Below are 21,693 nucleotides of genomic sequence, written 5' to 3' on the forward strand. Positions count from 1 at the left end.
TGCGTGAGCAGAGAGAGTTTCTCCTGTATACTTGGAATTGCAATATCCCGATGCAATATCGGCGACCTGCGATTAGCGTCTAGACGTACAGACAATATGCATAATTTCCGATTCCTTTTCCTGTATCCATAGACAACAACAACAGCAGCACGCGGATAATGAATAGTTCAGGTTCATGTTACTGAGCTCGCTTCAAAAGTATGCTGTGCTGTGTCTCACCTGGTCTTGCCATGTTTACTTCCGGTATACTGAACGTGGATTTTTGTATGCGCCGAGCAGTGTTGCCAGATTGAAAATATTGAATTATCGTACCAGAAGCTCAAAATTATCGTATTTGGAAGAAAATGATCGTACACGAGTCAAACGGACAGAATTCAGCTATTTTTTAAGACATGTGAGGTTGACTGGATTGTTGACGGGGGCGGGGGAGACCCAGACACGCAAGGTCTCTCCCTATCTACCGTGCTCTCTCGCCACACAATTTTCTCCACACAGTCGTGACGTAGATCAACAGCTAGATCAATGAGTATAGAAGCATTATGATAACAATGACCTCCGATTACAAAATTAGGAAATTATCGTATATTATGGGATTTTTTTCATTATTGATCGTACATCGTACAGAGGTGAAAATTATCGTACAAATACGATAATTATCGTACATCTGGCAACACTGGCGCCGATAAGTTTCTCTAAGACCAAGATTCCTTGCGAATAGAACATGCGCAGATCACAAATCACTATGGGGATATGCCGATACGCGTTTACATGACCAAAAATTCGGGTTAGAAAAGGGGTACCCCAGGTATAATATCCCAGGTTTAAAATCCGGGATATGAGCTTATTTTGTTTTTTGCCGACGTTTACATGGCCGTTCGCGACCGGGTTATTGCTAATATCCCGGTTTTAAACGGGTTATTGGCTGCATGTAAACGTAGTCACTGAATCATTTTCATTTTTGACTTTAAAGTCCCCGTGAACCGGAAGTTGCAAACGATTTTTCTCCAGTGCTGTGACGTATTTCCAAGTGAAACGGAATATTGAACAGAGGGCAGGGTTTTACTCTAGAGCTCCTCCTCTCCATCTCTCGCTCATAGCAAACTAACGGTTTGAGGGGAGTGGTTAAGCGTTTCCCCACCCAAGTTGTGAAACCTACGTCATCAGAAAAAGAAACCGTTCCAGACCGGAAGTAACTTTTCAGATTTTGATTAAAGATTACCAAGGTAAAACATTTTTTAAATATATTTTTACTTGCACGGATTAATTGTTCACCACAAGACTAGTAATATGCGCTAACAAAGTAAATAGGTTCAATTTTGATTTCACGGGGACTTTAACCATATTTCTCAGTAATTTTATTATCGAAATGAACTAACTATGATCAACCTTGTTTGTCCTGGAGCAACATTCCTATCAAACCAACATTTTATTGTTAACCTTTGGTTTAGGGGTTGAACAACTCATCAGATGGTCATTGCCCTTTGATTTTATTATTAAGTTAGGGTTAGGTGGATGGCATTTGATATTAATCCAGAAATGGTTCGTACTTGACACGTTTACAGGTCTTTGGATCGTCGGTGAACCACAATCACAAATTTAGCTGATTCAGCTATTTAAGAATGCTGAACACTAGTGCTTTCACCAAGTATAATCTGTTCTTGGATCAGCGTCTTGATGGTTGTGTGAAAACATTCCTGTCAACCGGTGAGATTTTCGGGTTAATGCTGGGGTTTGGTTTTAAGCTTAAACAACATTCTTATTAATGATTGTGCTTTGCCCTAGCTTAAAGATTGGAGTTGAGACTATTTGACTAGAATGTTGTTCCAGGAACATTGTATACAGTACTTGGCAACAACATGTTTACAGGTCTTTCAGCGGGTTTGGAGAACTAAAATCCGGCTCGAGATAATGCAGGAAAAGCTCACCAATAATCTTGTGATTTCTATGAATACTTGCTAAATCATTGTGAGTAATGGCCAGCCACTTTTGGTAAGCAAATTTCCAAGCATAACTAGCATGACCTGGAAAGAAAGATGGTGAACCACTTTCGAAAGGACAAAACCATTCCTCATTCCTGGCACCTCGACCCAAGCTGGAGATCCTTTGGGAGTTTTGTGACACTCTGAAGAGGTCACGGTGGCTTTTAGAACTTTATTATTATGTTTGGTTTCCCCCCCCCCCCTCTTCAAGCTAGCTGTTGTCTGAAATGTTTCTAGCAGGCTCTCTCGAGTCCACATGTAATGAGGGGGTGTATGATTAGATGATGGAGCATTACTGGACGCTGAGGTCAGAGATTCCAGGAAAACATAAATTGTTTTGGGTGCATAATGAGGCTTGGATGTCCCTTTTGGGTGCCATCACAACCTTGCAACTTGTGATTTTAGGGGGTGGGTCCAGTGTATTTAGACAGAAAAATTCGAACAGCTAATGGAAACCAATAGTTACAGCTTCAAATGCCAAAATGACTGTGCTCTTTGTTCAAGTGAGTGGGAAAAACACCATTTTTTATTATTATGATGTGCTCTAAAGGCTTTGCTGATTGTGGGTTTGAAGAGACAATGTTTGTGAGTCAAGTACCTTCATTTGATGTTGGACATTTAAAGCCCTGATATTGCTCCTGGGAGACATTTGCTGATAACCATGATGCAGTACATTTAGCAAATGAGCCTGTAGATGCAATTGATATTTTCTACCAAACAGATTGTTTTTTCATTGTCTCACCAACAGCTAGATCTGATCAGCTAGATGTCTGCTAGATCTGATTCGCAACAGCAGTGACCCCAAAACATATTAGGACACTAAAGCCAGGGTTTTTCAAACTTCTGGACCACTTCTGTGTACTAGGTTGGGAACCCTATTCAAAATACCATAAGTATCATGCTAAATTAAAAAATGTTCACTGCACTGAAGTTTAAAATATGAATCTAAATAGTATTAAAGGAGCTGTATGCCAGATTGTGGCAAAAACTGGTACTGCAATCACTTTTAAATTAGGGTGTATCCCCACCTTCCCCCATGACTCGAGGTTGCCAGATAGGCTGCAGGTTCCAGCAGGAACGTAGGCTGCTACAAGAAACTTCCAATGGCAAGTGATGAGTCCTACACATTGAGTTTTTTTTTTCCCTGTTAATTATTTATTTCGGACTTTAACAAAGTATTTCGGATTCATATCGAGTTTTTTGTTTTTTTTTGCAATGTTAGAATTTTTTTTATCTGATTCTGACACGTTTGTATCTGCAGCTGTTGTAACTAGAGAAGAGCTGGCAACCCGAATGCCGCAACACTACTGAGTCCGTGATTGGTAGATCGGTGGAGGGTGACGCATCAGAACAAAATTACAACTTGACCACATCAACATCAGTCAAGGGCTGCGACTTCACTTTTTAAATGACAATATCCTGGCCGGACTACTGTTGTCAGTGAGAACATGATTTCTTTATGTCTAGTGACATATCATGGAAAATTTATGATTAATTGAATAAATTTCTTGCATAAAGCTCCTTTAACATTTTTAAAAATATAAAAATATTACACTTAAGTGTATTCCTTTAAAATGTATGAACCTGAATTTTTTAAACAATTTTTTTTATTAGTATAGTACTTTTGCATTGGTAAATATTTAACAGTCATGTATACATTTGTTGTAATTTTTTTTCCTTTCAAATGTTCATAGTCACACTTTGAGGATCACAAGACCTGTTTAAACCCCTGAACTTAAACCAGACATACAAATAAAGTAATTTCTGTTTAACAGTTTAAGTCATAAATATCTATATAAAGGCTAGATATCTCGTTCACGCTGCTGGCCAATGGAGGTCAACGTCTGCACCTGGCGGCCATCTTGTCACAGGCAGCTCGCTCACTTGTAACATTGTGTTAATGGTACATGTACTATTTAAATAACCATAACTTGCTCAATTTTCTACCGATTTTCAAACGGTTTGGTTTGTTATAAACGTTAGAGAGTAGTAGTTATGACACAGCATACTTATGAATAATAATTGTATGAATAAATAATCATCCAGATAATTATAGCCACGTTAATAACGTTTGTACTAAACCAAACCGTTTGTAAATCCGTCAATATTTCAACGAGATATTAGTATTTGTGTTCGTGCTGACCATTCATCTTACATCAGCTTGCCTGTGAAAAGATGGCCGCCGGTGATGACGATAGAAACTTGATATCTATGGTTTAAGTGGCAATTTTCTGTTTGCCAGGAAAATAAAATGGATGCTGCCTTAATCACATCAAATAACATATTAATTGCACAATTGTATGTAATACAATGACAATTACACAAGCCGGATAAGTGTCAAAATGCTTTTTGGTGCCAATTTATTGTTTTCCTGTCTGATCATGAATTAATTTATCTTTTTCAGGGGTCACCAGAGGCATTTTTTTCTTGTGTGGACTAAGAATGCATATAAATTGGCATTTTACAGCATGCTAAACATTATGTTAGCTTGATCAGGGCTCTTTAGCATAGTGCTGTTGGAAGCTCGCAGGCTCACCATGCTGAGTCTTGAAGTGCCGTTTCCAGTTTTTCTTCTTGAGCGGGCGTCAAACGGCAGACTCACATTCTCTCAATGTTATGTCCCTCTTATGGCCTTGTTGTCGAAGAGAACGTGCCCAGCGGGGCCTCAAATGGCTACCATAGAGCCACTGAATAGAAACTAATGAAATCGCTCATTGCTTTCTCATGTACTCGCGCACAACAGAGATGTATCTCAGATCTCATTACTCTGTAGCTGTGTGTGAACGTAGCTTAGCGGAGCTCTTGAATACAGATGATTCCAGACGAAAATGCAGCACGCTCTTGGGAGAAAGTCTGTGTCTGCGCTGTAATTGGATTAGTGTTTATGGGATGCTTAATTTTAGATTATGTAGATTATAATCTGATGATTTTGCTGGGACAACAATGTTAAAAGCCTCAGATCAGCTTCGTGAGCTTAGAGATCAGACGCACACAGGCTTGCGCGTATGACTCACAGCATTTGGTTAACAGTCAAGAGCTTGTTATTCAGACTAAATATAATAGTTGCACTTGCATGTGTAATGAAAACATATTAAACAATCAAATACACGTAATATGTTAAAGAAGACGTTATAGGAAAATATATGTAAAATAATTATATTTGTGAAAATGTTTTGCAGATATGTACGTTGTATAAGAATCACAAGTTAATAAAATTGTTTCATTCTTTTATTAAACTATTAGATATAATATGATGCAAAGTAATATAGATTGACATGAAACACTGTCATTCATGTTTTTAGTTTTAAAATATGAAATAGTTTTTTTTGGTCATTTAAGCAGATGCTTTATTTGTTCTTTATGTATTTAAATCCTAACAATACTTGGACAAACCGAGATCCAAATAATTACACACGTCATGCACGGGTACATGCATTCGGCACATTGTGTTTCGGCACACGTTTAGGTCCACTGGAATCTTAATGGGAAACGGTCAGGCAGGAAGTTGGTCAGTAATGTTGAGAAATTGGCCTAAATTGCATTTCCTACTCAGCATATTAAGAATCGGACCAGCTGCTTTTAATGGAAGCTCTGACGTCTGAGCGTGCCAAACATACGTGTGATCGTGCAAATCATTCAGCCTCTACAGGTTGTTTCTCATGAGAGGCAGTGCAGATTTGAGGATGCCGTGCCAAACTATTTGTTCTGTTATCCTAATCTGAACCGTATGAGGACTGTAGATCACACTGCTCTCAAATATACTGACAAACTGGGGAAATCTCAGAAAAAATATATGTGTGGGATTCTGGGCCATATTTGAACAAAAAATCAATTTGCTGCTGAACACAAAAGAAGATATCAAATTAACTGACAAACAGTTGCTGGTCCTCATTGACTTCCATAATATTTTTCCCTCAAACTATGGAAGGCAATCGGCAACTGTTTGGTTTACCATTTTCTCAAAAGACAGAAACTCATACATGTTTGGAACAACGTGAGGCTTAGTAAATGATGACAACATTTTAGTTTTTGGGGGAACTATCACTTTAAATGATGCCACGATGCAAAATAATTCAACGCTCCTCCAATATGCTTTTTATTCCACCGATTATAATTGCTAAAATATGACGTGGGAAAGTTCTTGACGGGTTTTATGAGATTTACCCAACTAACAAAAAAAAAAAAAAAACTGTTTCGGCTTTCATATGGAAGCATTTTTGTACCTTTCCTCTCCGATACAGTTTATGTTGATTTATAGATCAGTGAAATGCATAATCGCTTAACCTCCGTGTTAGAGAGAGAGACTGTGAAACTGAGAGAGCACAAGTGTTGTGCATGTGTGTTCTGTGTGTGCCAGATGCCATGGGGCCGAGAGCAGGTCATGGGCAGTCTCATAATCAGGCCTCTGTGCTCTGCTTGGAAATGTGTTTGTGTTGTGAGGCGCTGGTCTGAGGAATCTGTATGTGCGAGTGTGAACAGGCTGTGTCTGGGGTGCGTGTGCACTGTGCGGTGTCAGGTCAGTGGTGAGGAGATGTGAACATCTGTCCCACAGCTTTTGCCTGCTGCTAGTTAAATGACACAAGCGCACACGCTACACATTAGCACATGTGTGCGGCTTAGAGTTGCACTTGCCTCAGTCAGTCAGCCTTTTGATATTATAGATAGTTTCGGCTTTAGAAGGCATGTACGCCCAAGCAGCGTTCATGGGCATCCATCCACCCATCCATCCATCCTTCCATCCATCCATCCATCCATCCATCCATCCATCCATCCTTCCATCCTTCCATCCATCCATCCACTCATCCACCCATCCACTCATCCACCGATCCACTCATCCACGGATCCACTCATCCACCCATCCATTCATCCACCCATTTACCCATCCACCCACCCATCCACCCATCCACCCATCCATCCATCCATCCATCCACCCATCAATCCAACCCATCCACCCATTCATCCACTCATCCACCCATCCACCCACCCATCCATCCATCCATCCATCCATCCACCCATTCATTCACTCATCTACCCATCCACTCATCCACCGATCCACTCATCCACCCATCCATTCATCCACCCATCCACTCATCCACCCATCCATCCATCCACCCATCCATCCACCCACCCATCCATCCATCCATCCATCCATCCATCCATCCATCCACCCATCCACTCATCCACCCATCAATCCAACCCATCCATCCACCCACTCATCCACCCATCCACTCATCCACCCATCCATTCATCCACCCATCCATCCATCCATCCATCCATCAATCCAACCCATCCACCCATTCATCCACTCATCCACCCATCCATCCATCCACCCACCCATCCATCCATCCACCCATTCATCCACTCATCTACCCATCCACTCATCCACCGATCCACTCATCCACCCATCCATTCATCCACCCATCCACCCATCCACCCATCCATCCACCCACCCATCCACCCACTCATCCACCCATCCATTCATCCACCCATCCACCCATCCATCCATCCATCCATCAATCCAACCCATCCACCCATTCATCCACTCATCCACCCATCCATCCATCCACCCACCCATCCATCCATCCACCCATTCATCCACTCATCTACCCATCCACTCATCCACCGATCCACTCATCCACCCATCCATTCATCCGTCCATCCACCCATCCACCCATCCATCCACCCACCCATCCACCCACTCATCCACCCATCCACTCATCCACCCATCCACTTATCCACCGATCCACTCATCCACCCATCCATTCATCCACCCATCCACTCATCCACCCATCCATCCACCCATCCATCCACCCATCCATCCACCCACCCATCCATCCATCCATCCACCCATCCATCCACCCATCCACTCATCCACCCATCAATCCAACCCATCCACCCATCCATCCATCCATCCATCCATCCATTCATCCACCCATCCATCCATCCATCCATCCATCATATATATATATATTTTTGGAGATTGTGGTCTGGGCATGTTATAGTTTTGAAACAACCTCGTTTAAAATGATTCTTGAGTGCATTTCGTTTTTAGGTTTTGCTATCAAATAGTCATTATGACAGACTTAACTGTCCCGTGAGATTACATTACAATACTTGGCCAGAGTAAATCGCAGTGTGGAGTTCTGTAATTTCTCGCTCCTTTTCAATGACTCATTCTCTCTTAAGTCTATAAATCACCATTTTAATATCATTTTGAGGGGTATTTTTTTTTAAAAATGTACAGCTTTAATTCAAAACCAGTCCAGAAGATCAGCGGTGCACACTTTCCACTGCATCCCCACAGTGAACACCTGCTCTCACTCCACGACTATTATAAAGTCAAACAATAAAGATCTAGTGCCTTTTTTAATGCCAGAAGAGGGGCTGGAGTGAAAGGGGAATGTAGACTGAGAGAGACTGAAAGAGAGAGAGTCCACAGGTGATTAAAGGTGAAAGCGTAGACTGATAAATCGTTCTGACTTAACGCCATGCCATGGGTATTGGGTAATCAGCAGAACCACAGTGCAGGTGAATGTGAGAGTGTATTATGGGTGTGAATGTATGTGTGATCTGTCTGTATAAACCACCATTTGTCATCTTACAGCCTGTCAATGACTTAACCTTATTGTAAGTCATGAAATGTGGAAAAGAAACTTTGTTTGTCAGTTGTGTAGCATGTGTGCTTAAATATTTACAGGAAGACAGGCGGGAACAGGCACCAGGACTGCAGAAACTGGAAGCAGTCCCACAGAATGTAGAATCAAACACTACCGTTCAATGTTATTAATATATACTGTAATAATATTCAAATATTTTTTAAAGAAATGAATACCTTTATTCAAATGAACTCTCTAATTCATAGTGACATTAAAGACATGCATATTGTTACAAAAGATTTCTATTTCAAATAAATGCTATTCTTTTGAACCTTCTATTCATCAAATACTCCTGAAAAAAAGTATTGTGGTTTCCACAACGTTAAGCAGCACAACTGTTTTCAACATTTTAATAATAGGAAATGTTTCTTGAGCAGCAAATGATCATGTGATACTGAAGACTGAGTAATGATGCTGAAAATTCAACTTTGATCACAGGAATAATTGGATTGCGAAATATATAAAAATACAGTTATTTAAATTGTAATAATTTTTCACAATACTAGCTGTTTTTACTGTATTTTGATTAAATAAATGCATCCGACCTTGATTTTTTTGAATGGTAGTGTACATGTGGTTTATTATGAGCTCATGTTAATTGAGATTAACAAAACAGTTGACCACTTACAATGAATTAGAGATAAACATATATGCAAAAAAAAAAAGATTTTTAAATATTTAAAAATAGGGAAAAAACTTAAGAGTAAATGATGAGTAAAATAAAATGTCAACAGACATGTTATGTCAACTACACAATGCGTTTTGATTTTTCACAGAATGAACATTAGCGTCTAGCTAAGACCCGAGACCTCCAGTGTTGCTCTACCAGTTGAGCTACATGAAAGTCATAGCATTTTCCTTAATCAAATGACGGGACGGACAACCTAAATACATTACGTCCTACTAAAGGACTTAGGGTCAATAGGATTGCTTAGTGGAAGCAGCTTTATAAATAACACCATTATATAAAGCTGAACGAGAGCTCATGATGGCCATGCTAATATGACGTGTATTTTTAGATAAGCCTCAGATGCTTTGGGAATCTGTGATGTTCTCCTGTCTGATGCTGTTAATGCCAGAGAGAACAGCGGAGAGAGTGCCTGAATTCTGGCTCGCTTTAGCGCGAGCACCATTAAGACCCAATTAGAGAGCCTCCATTGGCTGTTTGAAAGAAACAAAGGGCAAACGGCTGAGCCGCTGCATTTCCACCATCACCAATCAAAACAGGAGGCTGGCAGCCTGCCATCCCTCCACTCATCTCTCGCTCTCTCCCTTTCTCTTAGGCCATGCGTCCAAAGATTTTGGCAGCCTCTCTTTATCTTCATTTATGTGTTCCAACTACAAACACATTTAAGGACAAGCACACACATAGACACGCATCAACAGAAACGCGTTTAAGGACAATCGAGCACATACGTAAACAAACACACTCGTCACATGGCTGCCCACCTTGGTATATATATATATATATATATATATATATATAAATATATGTATATGTGTGTGTGTATATATGTATATACGTATATATATGTATATGTGTGTGTGTGTGTGTATATATGTATATATATATGTATATATATGTATGTGTGTATATATGTATGTGTGTGTATATATATATATATATATATATGAAGAGTTCAGTTGCAAAAGCCTCTAAATGACATTAATTTCACTTAAATGACAATTAATAGGTAATCTTCATTGCCATTTAAGTGAAATTACTGAACTTAAATATACAAGCTCGATAAAAATGATCATTTTAGAAGAAAATTTCAAATGGCACTTAGAGGCTTTTGCATCTGAACTCTTCATATATATATATATATATATATATATATATATATATATATATACTGTATATGTCTCAGAACACACATATTAATAATGACTAACCAAATTTTAAACAGAATAATATGAATGATTAACCGAAGTCAGATTCCTTTTGGTATTTTTGTGAGAGTGACATCTGAATGCATTGAATTAAAAATGGAATATTACCAAAGTGTGTTTAAGCACAACTGTTTTCATCTGTCTAAAAGATGACTGAGAACTTTGCATCTCTCTTGTGTATGTTCTCCCAAAATACCTGATCCATCAGGTGTCAGTCTCTCTGGATCAGGCCTGCGGCATCTCAGAAACATGCTGCCAGATTAACCCTTTGAGACGTGTCCATCACATCCCCCTCTGTCAAATCCTGCCTCCCTCATCGATCCCTAAGGCTATCATTGGACAGATCGAGAGGCAGGAAAAGAAAGAGATGGACTGATAGAGGATAGAGTTGGATCGTGTCTGCTTTGAGATCGATCAGATGGTGTAACGATAAGACATCAGGATTACAGCTGCTCTCTGAGGTGTGTGTGTGTGTGTGTGTGTGTGAGTGAGCAGAGGTGGGTTGGCATCACATTCTTCTTTCCCACTGGTCTACATTGGGTCACTTGAAATCAGGTGCTTAGTCATCAGCTAAACTGAATCAACCAGGCTTTACTCAGAATGTTGGGTAATATTTGTGCTTCTCATAAGAGGGCATTGTTTTATTAGGTAATACATTTACACAACAGCTTCCTTGTCTTATACCTTCCATGCTGTTGATGGGTATTTTTAGACTTTAGACAGAATTACTGCAACCGAAACGGAACATTCTGTTGTTATTTACTCACCCTCATGTCGTTCCAAACCTGTAGGACTGACTTTTTTTTTGTGGAAGATTTTTTTTTTAGGTGAAAATGGGCCTTTTCTGTTTAATGAAAGTGATTGAGGATTGCTTCTGTTAAGCTCCAAAATTACCAAAAAATTACCATAATTTACAGCTTAAATGACTCATGCTATATTCCAAGTCTTTTGAAATCATGTGATCGTTTTTTTGTTTTGTTTTTTGATGTGGAACAGGCCAAAAGTCAACGTCATTATTTACTGAAGTGATGTACTGTAGCTCTCCTTAGCATAAGAAAAGTAACCATGTCTGATTATTGAATCAATTGTCTCTTAGAATCAGGTCTTTACAGCAAATCAGATGATGGTTCAACTCACTGACTCAGCGATTCAGTTGTAGCAGTCAACCTCTCCCCTAAGGGGAGTTTTATCAGTCGCTAGCAATAATTTCTGTTCCTCATAAAAACTATTCTATGACTTCAGCAAACTTGGAATATAATGCACAAGCTCTATGAATCCCTTTTATAATACTTTTATTGTCCTTTTTGGAGCTTGACAGCACTACGTAGTTTGCAAAAAAAAAAAAAAAAAAATCCTGTTTTGTTTTCCAGAAAAATAGTCACACAGCTTTAGAACAGCATGATAACAGAATTTTGTCTTTAAGGTCAGCTTGAAACATCCTTCTGAATTCCGAAATGAGTAAATAATACATTTGGAATTTAGTAAGTTTGTTGACATGAGAACAGTTGTTGGGGGAAAATATCATCATGTAGAGTCAGTTTTGATCTTCAGTGGCAGCAGCACAGATGGGCTCTTAAGTTTTTCTTGTTCATGCTCTCTGACTGAATTCTGAGACATCTCCTTCCTGTCCAGCCTGTCAGAGGCATTTCAGCCCCCTTCCATCTCAGCTGTCATCCCCCTCACATTCCACGGATATTGAAGATGACACTCTCAGTCCAGCCCAAAAAACTGTGGTCGCATGGTGTCTGTGTTTAACTTGTTAACATCCCCGTGTCTCTTAACTCCCTGATTCGAATTCGAAATTTGTGGGAGAAATTCCTTTTCGGGTCAGGACACCCATCAGCTCCTCCTCTATGCAGTCCACATTATGTAGTCCCCTCTCCCTTTGCCCCAAAATGAGGCTGTAATTTGAGTTAAGAAGGGTAAAAAGACGAAATCTACATGAGGCATAGTGGAGAATCTCTGATAGAAATGCATCGCTGCCAGTCGCGGTCACTGGCTATGGGTGACTGCCTTGTTATTTCTGCAGTTTTTAAATGGGGCACTGAATAGGAGGTAAAAGCAATACATTTCAGCTGTGCGTTTAAATGTGCTTGTTTAGTGCTGTATACATGTGTAGCATTTTCTAAATTAAGTAAGAATTGAATTGAGATTGCTTTATAAAATGTCAATACCTAAATGTAATTTGAGGTAGCCAACATTTGAAGTTTTTATGTAAGGAAGAAGACTCAAAATAAATCAGAAGAACACTTCCTTTCCCCGAATGCTGTGTGGAATTGCAATTTAGGACATTCACCTTCCTGTTTTTCCAGATCAACTTCCTGTGATATTTCAGTTCTTTAAATCTGAATTTTTTGCACACCCTGACACCCTCGTAGCTTGTCCCTACGACCTTGTCTTTGCCAGCACTTTTCAAGCTTTGCTAACGCAAGTGGTATTTCCAGCATCATTGGTTGGCTTGCATTAACCGCCATTATCAGCGTCATTAACTCTGCCAACATAATGTTTCCTCATCTAACTGAGAATAACACCTAGCGGCAATAATTGCGGATGGTGAGCAACAAACGTTTTCTCTCAGGAGATGAGTCCGGCCGATTGTAATTACAGTAGGTGCAGGGTGGTCGGTGTGACCCAGACGGTCGCTAACCTTAGGGATGCACTTGATCTGTTTGTCCAATCCCCTTCTGTTCGTTCTATTTACAGAGCAAATCTCGGCATCTCCCATGGGGTTTGGGAAGAACATGCTCTCTTGTGTTGTAGGGCACAGCGCTGGTCCACTACAGTGTTCGGGAGCCTGAATATCCTTCCCGCTGCCTGGAACGGGTCATCCTTGGCAGCAGCGGCACCCCTCGCTGGGTGAAGGATGAGGGGCACCGTTGGGCAGCCATGCGGGGCACTATGGGTCATGGCCACTTTTGTCTCTACTAATGAGTCCAGTCTGTCGTCCAGAAAAGGGAGGACGTCTCCTAGGACACTTTGTGCATTGTGTGGGACTGTAAGGGATTGTTTGTGCATTAGGCATTGAATTGCAATTGCGACATTTGATGTTGGCCATGTCCACATAAAGGAGTTAAGAGCTGAGAATGATTTTCCCTCAGGTCCTCTATATTTTCCGTCGTTCTTCTAGCCGCACAAGCACTAGGACTCATCCTGCGATATATCTGTATGAGTGTGGGCCTCTGGCTGATTCAGTAGGACAGAAAATACAGTATGCCTTTAATGACCCAAAGGAATATAAAGGAATGGATTGGTATTGCAGAAGCTTAAGATGATAGAAAATGCCATACTTACCAGCCACCATCGCTCCCAACTCCCACTCACTAACTACTTTAACATCTCTGCCTTTTACTTATCTCTCCCTACAGCCTCTGCAGATAGATGACAACTTTTGTGGCCAGGACTTCAACCAGCCTCTAGGGGGCACCACTACGATCGAGGGGATCCCTTTGTTCCTGGACAAAGACGATGGGATGACGTCAGTGGCGGCGTATGATTATCGCGGGCACACCGTAGCCTTCACCGGCACCCGTAGCGGCAGGATGAAGAAGGTGAGTCGCATGCTTAATTTTTGGTTTTGGAGGTAATGCGATTGCACATGTTCATTTGATGTCGTAATGTTCGTAAAGGTTTTAGTATGGTGTCTTCGTCGGACTGAAATAATGTTGTGGTTGGACAATAGAGTAGATTTGATCTTTGAGTTTATAAATATATTTTCGTCATAGGACATTTCTGTATTTATAGTGTTTACATGGAATCCCTAGGTACTTCAAAATTAAGTGGTACGGTATTTTTTTTTGTTTTGTTCGTGATTGACATGATTACTAAAATAATATACCTTGGTTTTGAACACTAATACAAATGATTGTAATAACATTTGTATTCTTTGAAATATTTCACAGTGCTATGTAAATACCATACGTAACCATGGTTTCAAAGTACCAAGGTAATACCAAGTGATACCATCAGTGAATCTTGGTACCGCCAAAGTACTGTTTTATTTGTATTAGACTACTAAAAGTCAGGCACATTTGCTCTCAAGAAAATGAAAACCAGCCACACGCACCCACACTTCTACACAAACGTGCTTGTGCTGAAGTATGCAGTAATCCTGTCTCAGTCCTTGTATATGACCCCGGTGTGATGTCTAAACCGCTGGCTGGATATAGGTTGTGCGCGGGGGTGGTGAGGGGGGGATCAGCGGATGTCGAGTGATATCCCATGATCGGAATCGCATTTCTCCTCCACCTTGCTCTTCCTGTAGCGGCCCCAAGTTGGACAGCACTGCCTGTGTCATTATACAGAAATCAATGGCCCGTGTGCACATAGACTGTGTGTGTCTAGGTTCCAAATGAGGTGAAAGCTAGAAAGGTGTATGTACATAATGTTGATGGCACCGTGTCAGTTAATTGAGTACCAATCTAGTTCCTGCTCCTTTCAGTGCTCGACCACGTCAGTCAATCCAGTTCCTTTGCAGAGCCTTAGCCAAATATGGGTGAGCTCTCAAGAGCCGAGCTGTAAGAGATGGACCAGCTCTGGATCTTGGATGTGTGTTTGTGCCGGCGGTGCTGTTTTATTGCTATTCATTTAGTGCTAAAGTGTGGGTCTGGCCCTAATGAAATGTAAAGCTGTAGTCTATTGACGTGGGCTCATTGTAATTCCTCTAGTCTTTCAGTTGCTGCGAGGCCTTATTGATTCATCTGTATGAATATATAATCAGGGGCCTAAATCTTAGTGGCTGCAGACAGCTGTATGGGTGTGTGTGAGTGTGTTAGTGTTTGTGAAGCAAAGACCCATGATGGGCTGTTAGACTGCGACATAGAAGATTGTTTGGTTCAGTTGTAGCGATTTTTTTTATTTTTTCCTTTATGTTCTCAATCACTTAATTCTAGCCATCCGTTCATCTATTCCCATCCAAGATTTTTAGGTTTACCGCAATCAAAATGGTTACTGAAATAGCTGATTTATTGATAAAATCTCTCAAATGTAGACACACTCTTTTGTGTTTCACTTTAGCACAAACATTCTATATCCATACTTTAAATGTCGCAAAAATTCAAGAAAAAGGGCTTTAAAGGGTTAGTTCACCCAAAAATGAAAATTAAGTCATTAATTACTCACCCCCATGCTGTACCAACCCCGTAATGCGCGAGAATTGAACTGAAGTAGTGTAAGCAGATCGCAATTCTCGCGCATGCGTCGCGGAAATCTAAGGAAGTCTCGTTTCTGGCCTACAAGGAAGAAAAGGAATAGTCGAATAAACTCGTTATTTTTGTTTGTTTTTTCGCACAAAAAGTATTCTCGTCGCTTGATAAACATATAGTTGAGCCACGGTAGTCACTTGGGATATTTAAACATTTTCTTCATTGACTTTCTGGGCCGTCAAGAGGCAGTCCCTTAGGCAGCCAATGTGGTAGTTATACAGCTCTCAAATTTAATCAAAAATATCTTCATTTGTGTTCCGAAGACGAACGAAGGTCTTACGGGGTTGGTACAGCATGGGGGTGAGTAATTAATGACTTAATTTTCATTTTTGGGTGAACTAACCCTTTAACCATAAATAAATGTGATGGCACATGACAGAATCAGTCTACATGCAGTGTCTATTTTCATGGTTAAAGCACCGTTTCTCTGTAATGTTCAAATTCACATTAAATCATATTCATATTATATAAAATAATGTTATGGCAATTTCTATTTGGTATTTTATTTGGTTATTGCCGTACTTATTTTTGTAATTTTGTCTATTTTTTTTTTAATTACACTTTTATTTTGTAATGTTTTAAGCTAATTTTTTTTTGGGATAATTATATATACACATATATTATGCAGGTGGGTTATGTAGAGTGAGAAGGCGGCGATAGTTATGCATGTATGTATTGTTTATGAGATGTATTGTGTGACCCTGCTATGAAATGTGGCCCCTGTGGGTGTCATAAACAGGAGGTCAATGTCAGTCATTTTATAGAATCCACTACTAGGGTTCACGAGAGCGAAAATACCCATAAAAAATCCTCTATGCATAAATATGTCTGCCTCCTTGGCATCAGCTGTACCCTCCAACCTCAAGCATCAGCTTGTCCGACTCTACGTTGAAGACAACAGCTAATAAAGCGGCTTGAAAATGCATGGGATGAGACTACTTTTTCGCAACCTGAGTCATAACTATTTTAATCAGAACTCTATATATCTACGACGGCAGAGTTCATGTGCTAACCGCCATGTAGTGATTCCCTAATGTGTCTTTTCAGCCCTGAGCTTGAAATTAAGGTGCTTGTGAATAACTAGTCATTCACGTTGATGTCATGTCCACCTACCCTTCTCTGCAGGTCTGATCCGCAGGTCCTAGGGAAGATCTCCCTTGGTGAAGCTAAATACTATTGGAGGGTCTACAGGTTACTTATCATTTAGCACGTTAGCGTGGCTAATTAGCATGTTAGCGCAGCCACACGTGTACCCCCTCCACTGCTGAAATGTCACTTTAATTAAGAAGCATGATCTGATTTGAGCTAATTTGCCGAGCGAATGGTAATTACAGATAACATTTGGAAGCAATGAGCACGAAGGAAGGCTTGTGGGGTGGGGGGTGGTTGCGTCGTGGCGCCAGGAAGTGATTTCTCCTTGTGGAAATCTCGCCTGATTGAGAACGATTAATGATTGACAACATCTTGTAGTCCTTGGCGGGAATGTCGGAAGTAGTGATTGGTGGCAGTGATTAGGAAGCGTGCTTTAAAGAACGGAACGAATCCTCAGAAGTTCGTTGGATGGTCAGTCGCTCTGAGTGGTATTATGAAGCGTCACACCTGAGGGACGAGGAAGACTGACTGCAACATGTCGTAACTGTGATTTTTCTTTTTCTTAGCAAAAACCTAATATTCTCATTGTCAAATTCCAGTTGAATCCGCCAGTACTCTCTTTCTCTCACACAGACGAAATTTATATCACATCCAGCTCCTCTCTTATAGTGGGCACTGTGCCCGTGTTACTGTCTCAATCTGTGTCTGTTCATTGTTCGTCTCCTTGAGCACGTAAAATATCCTCTTTATCATTTTGTTATACTGTCAGTTTCTGCCTCTGTGTCCTGACTGAATCCTAAAACCTTCCCAATATGAATTTGATATTTTATATTTATAAAAATTTAATCTGAATATTTTATATGTTCATGTTTATTTCTCATATTCTATTTGTATTTAATTATCTAATTATCTACTCTAGCTTGGTTCTACAGTAATTCATAAAATCTAATGTGCTGCCTACTTGAATCGAATTTTAAAGCTGTAAATTCAAAAATGACTTCCATGTAATTCAATTTTAGCAGATGTGCAAGTTTAAATATTTGTCTTGTTGTTGTATTTCAGTGCTAAAAAAAGTTGTACTATTTTCACAAATTTTTGTGTGCTAGGTATTTTTATGCTTGTCAGAGTGTTGTTATTAGCTTAGCAACATGCTAATGTAAAGCATCCAGTGCGCTTTAAGTGTATTTGTGTTGCATGTGGAGTTTGAATATTGGTTCAAATTCTGTAGCGTATGTCTCCTTAGAAGGTAACTGCATATCTTGGGAGAATATAGCAAGGCAGCTCGCTAAGCAATGTTTACGTATGTGTACCCTGGCTTTATCTGGCCATATAAAGCACTGGCAGATGGGTTTGATTGAAAGAGCCCCTGGCTATGAAGCTCATTGGACATCTGTGAGGAAAGCACACTTTCATCCAGGTGCTTGCAGGTTTTTTTTTTCTCCCTCAAAGTCCTGACTTTGCTCAGAAGTGCCCTTGAGTAGCACTTAACCTTTGAGTCTGGGGGGGAAATCTGTACCCATGAGGCTCTAAAATTAGCCTGTAATGGATGGCGATTGTATATAAACATATTTGGGGTATTGCGAAACAAAACAAATGCCAATAAGCTATCATCATACGAGCGAAGGACGCTGTGTTAGCATAAAAGTTTATACAGCCTCCAAACAGCTTGTGTTTATGTGCTTTATGTCTTCGTAAACCGAATGACGGTAATGTCGGGTATTCTCTCATTTTCTGCCTCATTTGTTTAATGCTGCTTTGAGGTGGCCTGTGTTTCTTTGACAGCTGTGGATATCCAGCATGCAGACATGACTCCATCCCGCAGCAATGGACACCGTCAAGTGGAACAGAGGGTCACTGATGTGTGCCGGCCGCTTGTGCTCTCCAGCAAAGCTATAGACTGTGTGTGTGTGTGTGTACGATTGTTACCAGATGCCAACAGAGGATGTGACCAGCTACATTCCTAGGATGCTGCTAGCCAGCTTTTGCCACAGCTGTGTCCAGTGCAACTGTGCACAACCTCACCTGATGCCAGGGCAGGACAGCTGCCCACCCAACGGCATCTGAGGCCACCCCTGACGTCATCCCCGTTGTCTGACAACTGCGGACACACCTCCATCCTCCAAACACAGCAAAGGGCCTAAACAGCTGCTGCTGCTCGCTTCCATTCCTCTCATTGGCGCCATCTGTCCTTTCGTCACAACAGACACGGCACTCTCTGTGGTCAGTCACACGCATTGAACTGCAGTTTGCCCTCGTGCGTGTGCCTCACTTGTAGGGGCCGTACACCCAGAGTGTCCCGCCAGAACATTTAGCAGAGCGTCCATCAATCACGCTGGACATCTAAGACGGTTCTAGCTGGACAAGTGATGGATAAAAAGATGAGGCATGGACAGATATAATGCGGACACATTTTAATTTTCAGTAAAAATTGTATTTAATAATTAATATTATATTAATATATTATTATATTAATATTAATGATTATTAGTGTTGTTTGATTTGGCACTATTAGCATAACTATTTTGTACAGGTAATCACTTCAATTTGTATAGCTAACGTAAAAAAAAAAGTAAAAAAAAAAATCATTTTAATATATATTGATAGCCAACAAAATAATACATTGCATGTATTAATTAGTTAATAAATGTATAAATAAATGAAAATCTAATTGCAATGTCATCAATAATTATTGCTTTAATATTAATATAATACTACTAATATATTTAAAATATATCAAATAAAATGAATGCAAATGTAATTGTTGAAATATTATGAATGTTGAAATGTTAATGATTTTAATAATCGCTGTAATAATGTTATTTAATAATAATAATAATTAAAATATATAAAACATAATATTCTTTATCTTTGTATATTGTTAATGATTAAATTAATATTGGTATATTAATATAAATAATGCACTTTGTCATGCATAATGAATTGTAGCCATTATTACAATGCATTATAATACCTATTCATAGTTACATCTTTAAATAGCCTAATGGATTCAAACACACAATACATGACATTTTACTGCATGGCTTAATGAGATTTAATGCATTATACTCTTAAAGCTTTAACCCTGTAAGGTAAGACTGAGTTTTAGATGTATTTTAGCTATTTACAAGAACTGATTGTAAGGTACAGTGTATTGTAATGCTTTAAAGGGATACTCCACTTTTTTTTGGATATAGGCTCATTTGACAACTCCCCCAGAGTTAAACAGTTGAGTTTTACCGTTTTCAGATGTATTCAGCCGATTTTCTGATATTTAGAAGAATATCAGTAAACAGACAGATTATGGTCTCATTGACTTCCATTGTATATTTTTTTCCTACTATGGAAGTCAGTGAGACCAGAAACGGTCTGGTTACTGATATTCTTCTAAATATCAATGGATTCGAAAACGGTAAAACTCAACTGATTAACTCTGGGGGAGTTGTAAAATGAGCCTAATTCCAAAAAAAGTGGAGTATCCCTTTAAATTGCATCTTGTTTATAACGAACTTGAAGTGTTCCTAATAAGGGTTATATGAAAATTGTGTTTGCCATTACATTAGTATATCAGACGTGAGTCTGTACAGATTCTGTGCTTGAAGCCCAGATCACAGGATGACTGGATGAAGCCCTGTCTGCGAGGAGGTCTTGGTGTTCTGGCTGCCAAAGCCTTTGTCACCAGGGCAGCTCTCCCTAGGGCACCGTTGTTGTGGAAACTGAGTGTGTCATGCATCTCATCTGCATATGCGGTGTGTCTGCCATCTCTATCGTCTCTCTCTCTCCGTTTATGGAAGCACCTCACGCAAGTGTCCTGCCAGCCCTTCTGAATTCTAATGCGCTCCCCTGTTTGTTACGTTTCATGATCAGAGGCGATACGTTTGGCCCCTCCGGGACCTCCTTTCAAGCCCTGTCTCGGAGATGACACTTGGTAGGAAAGTTCTTCCTCGTAACTTTAAAGATAATGACTTCTTAATGCTGCCAAACCCTTATTTTCTCTGCAGACCTGCTGCAAGTGATCATGGGAGAAAACAGCGATCTTGTCTGCCGCCTTTTGTGAAGCTCATTGTAGATCCTTACATTGTTCAATGCCTAAAGATGACAGTGCGTGTTGATGGTTGCATTGTTTTTTTCTCTCAAGCAGAATCAAACAGAAATCCTTTTTTATCCCTCAACCTACCGCACTAGCGTATTTGTGGAAGAGAACACCATATAGACCCTGAATGTATGCCTGAAGGCAAGAAAGAACACAGCGTCTTTATCCCCCATCGTTTCCACGGGAGGAAATCTGTCCACCCAAAGAAAAACAACAGAATCAGGAGACACCGGATAGTGGCTTTCCCATGACTGCTGGCCAGGCACGGCATTGTGAATGAGAGTCTGTCTCTGCAGGTTTATTCTTCTTTTAAGTGGCCACCGTTGTGTCACAAGGCCAATGGGGGCTAATCTGTAGCTTCTGGTATGAGATTAGAGCCTTTGAAGGTTCATTAAGTTCAAGATTTGGAGAGGAGGACAGCCATTAGATAACCACCCTGTAGCGACATTAGATTTTAGATTTATTGATTGACCTTTTATTGGTTATCGACAAAAATTTTGGTATCAACCAGATTTTTATGGATCCCTAATTTTGAAAAATTTCAAGCAGTTCATTTTCATACAAAGAAAATTGATTGTTATTCTCACTGACAAGCTCTGAAATCAACAAAAAGAAATGTACACATTCAAACTATTCACTCAAGCTGTTTTGCACCAAACCTGTCCTCAAAACGGACACGGTTTTGAGATTTCTGCACTTAAAATGGCGGTTCCTGCAACATACTTTCATGGCAACTCGTAACTATTTTACATTATGCCGAACTTATATGATCTACTTACGAC

At 40.0% G+C, this 21,693-nt stretch overlaps 1 protein-coding gene across 2 annotated transcripts in view; it reads left to right on the forward strand.

Moving 5' to 3' along the window:
* Window positions 1-21,693, forward strand: part of plxna1a (plexin A1a) — a 266,208-nt gene that overhangs the window by 29,211 nt on the left and 215,304 nt on the right. For both annotated transcript variants that reach the window (XM_039651985.2, XM_039651986.2), the window contains exon 3: window positions 13,894-14,076. In XM_039651985.2, the coding sequence (XP_039507919.1) occupies window positions 13,894-14,076 (183 nt within the window). The remainder of the gene's footprint in view (window positions 1-13,893; window positions 14,077-21,693) is intronic.

The sequence above is a fragment of the Pimephales promelas genome, chromosome 20, assembly GCF_988280905.1.
Source record: "Pimephales promelas chromosome 20, fPimPro1.hap1.1, whole genome shotgun sequence".
Taxonomy (NCBI): domain Eukaryota; kingdom Metazoa; phylum Chordata; class Actinopteri; order Cypriniformes; family Leuciscidae; genus Pimephales; species Pimephales promelas.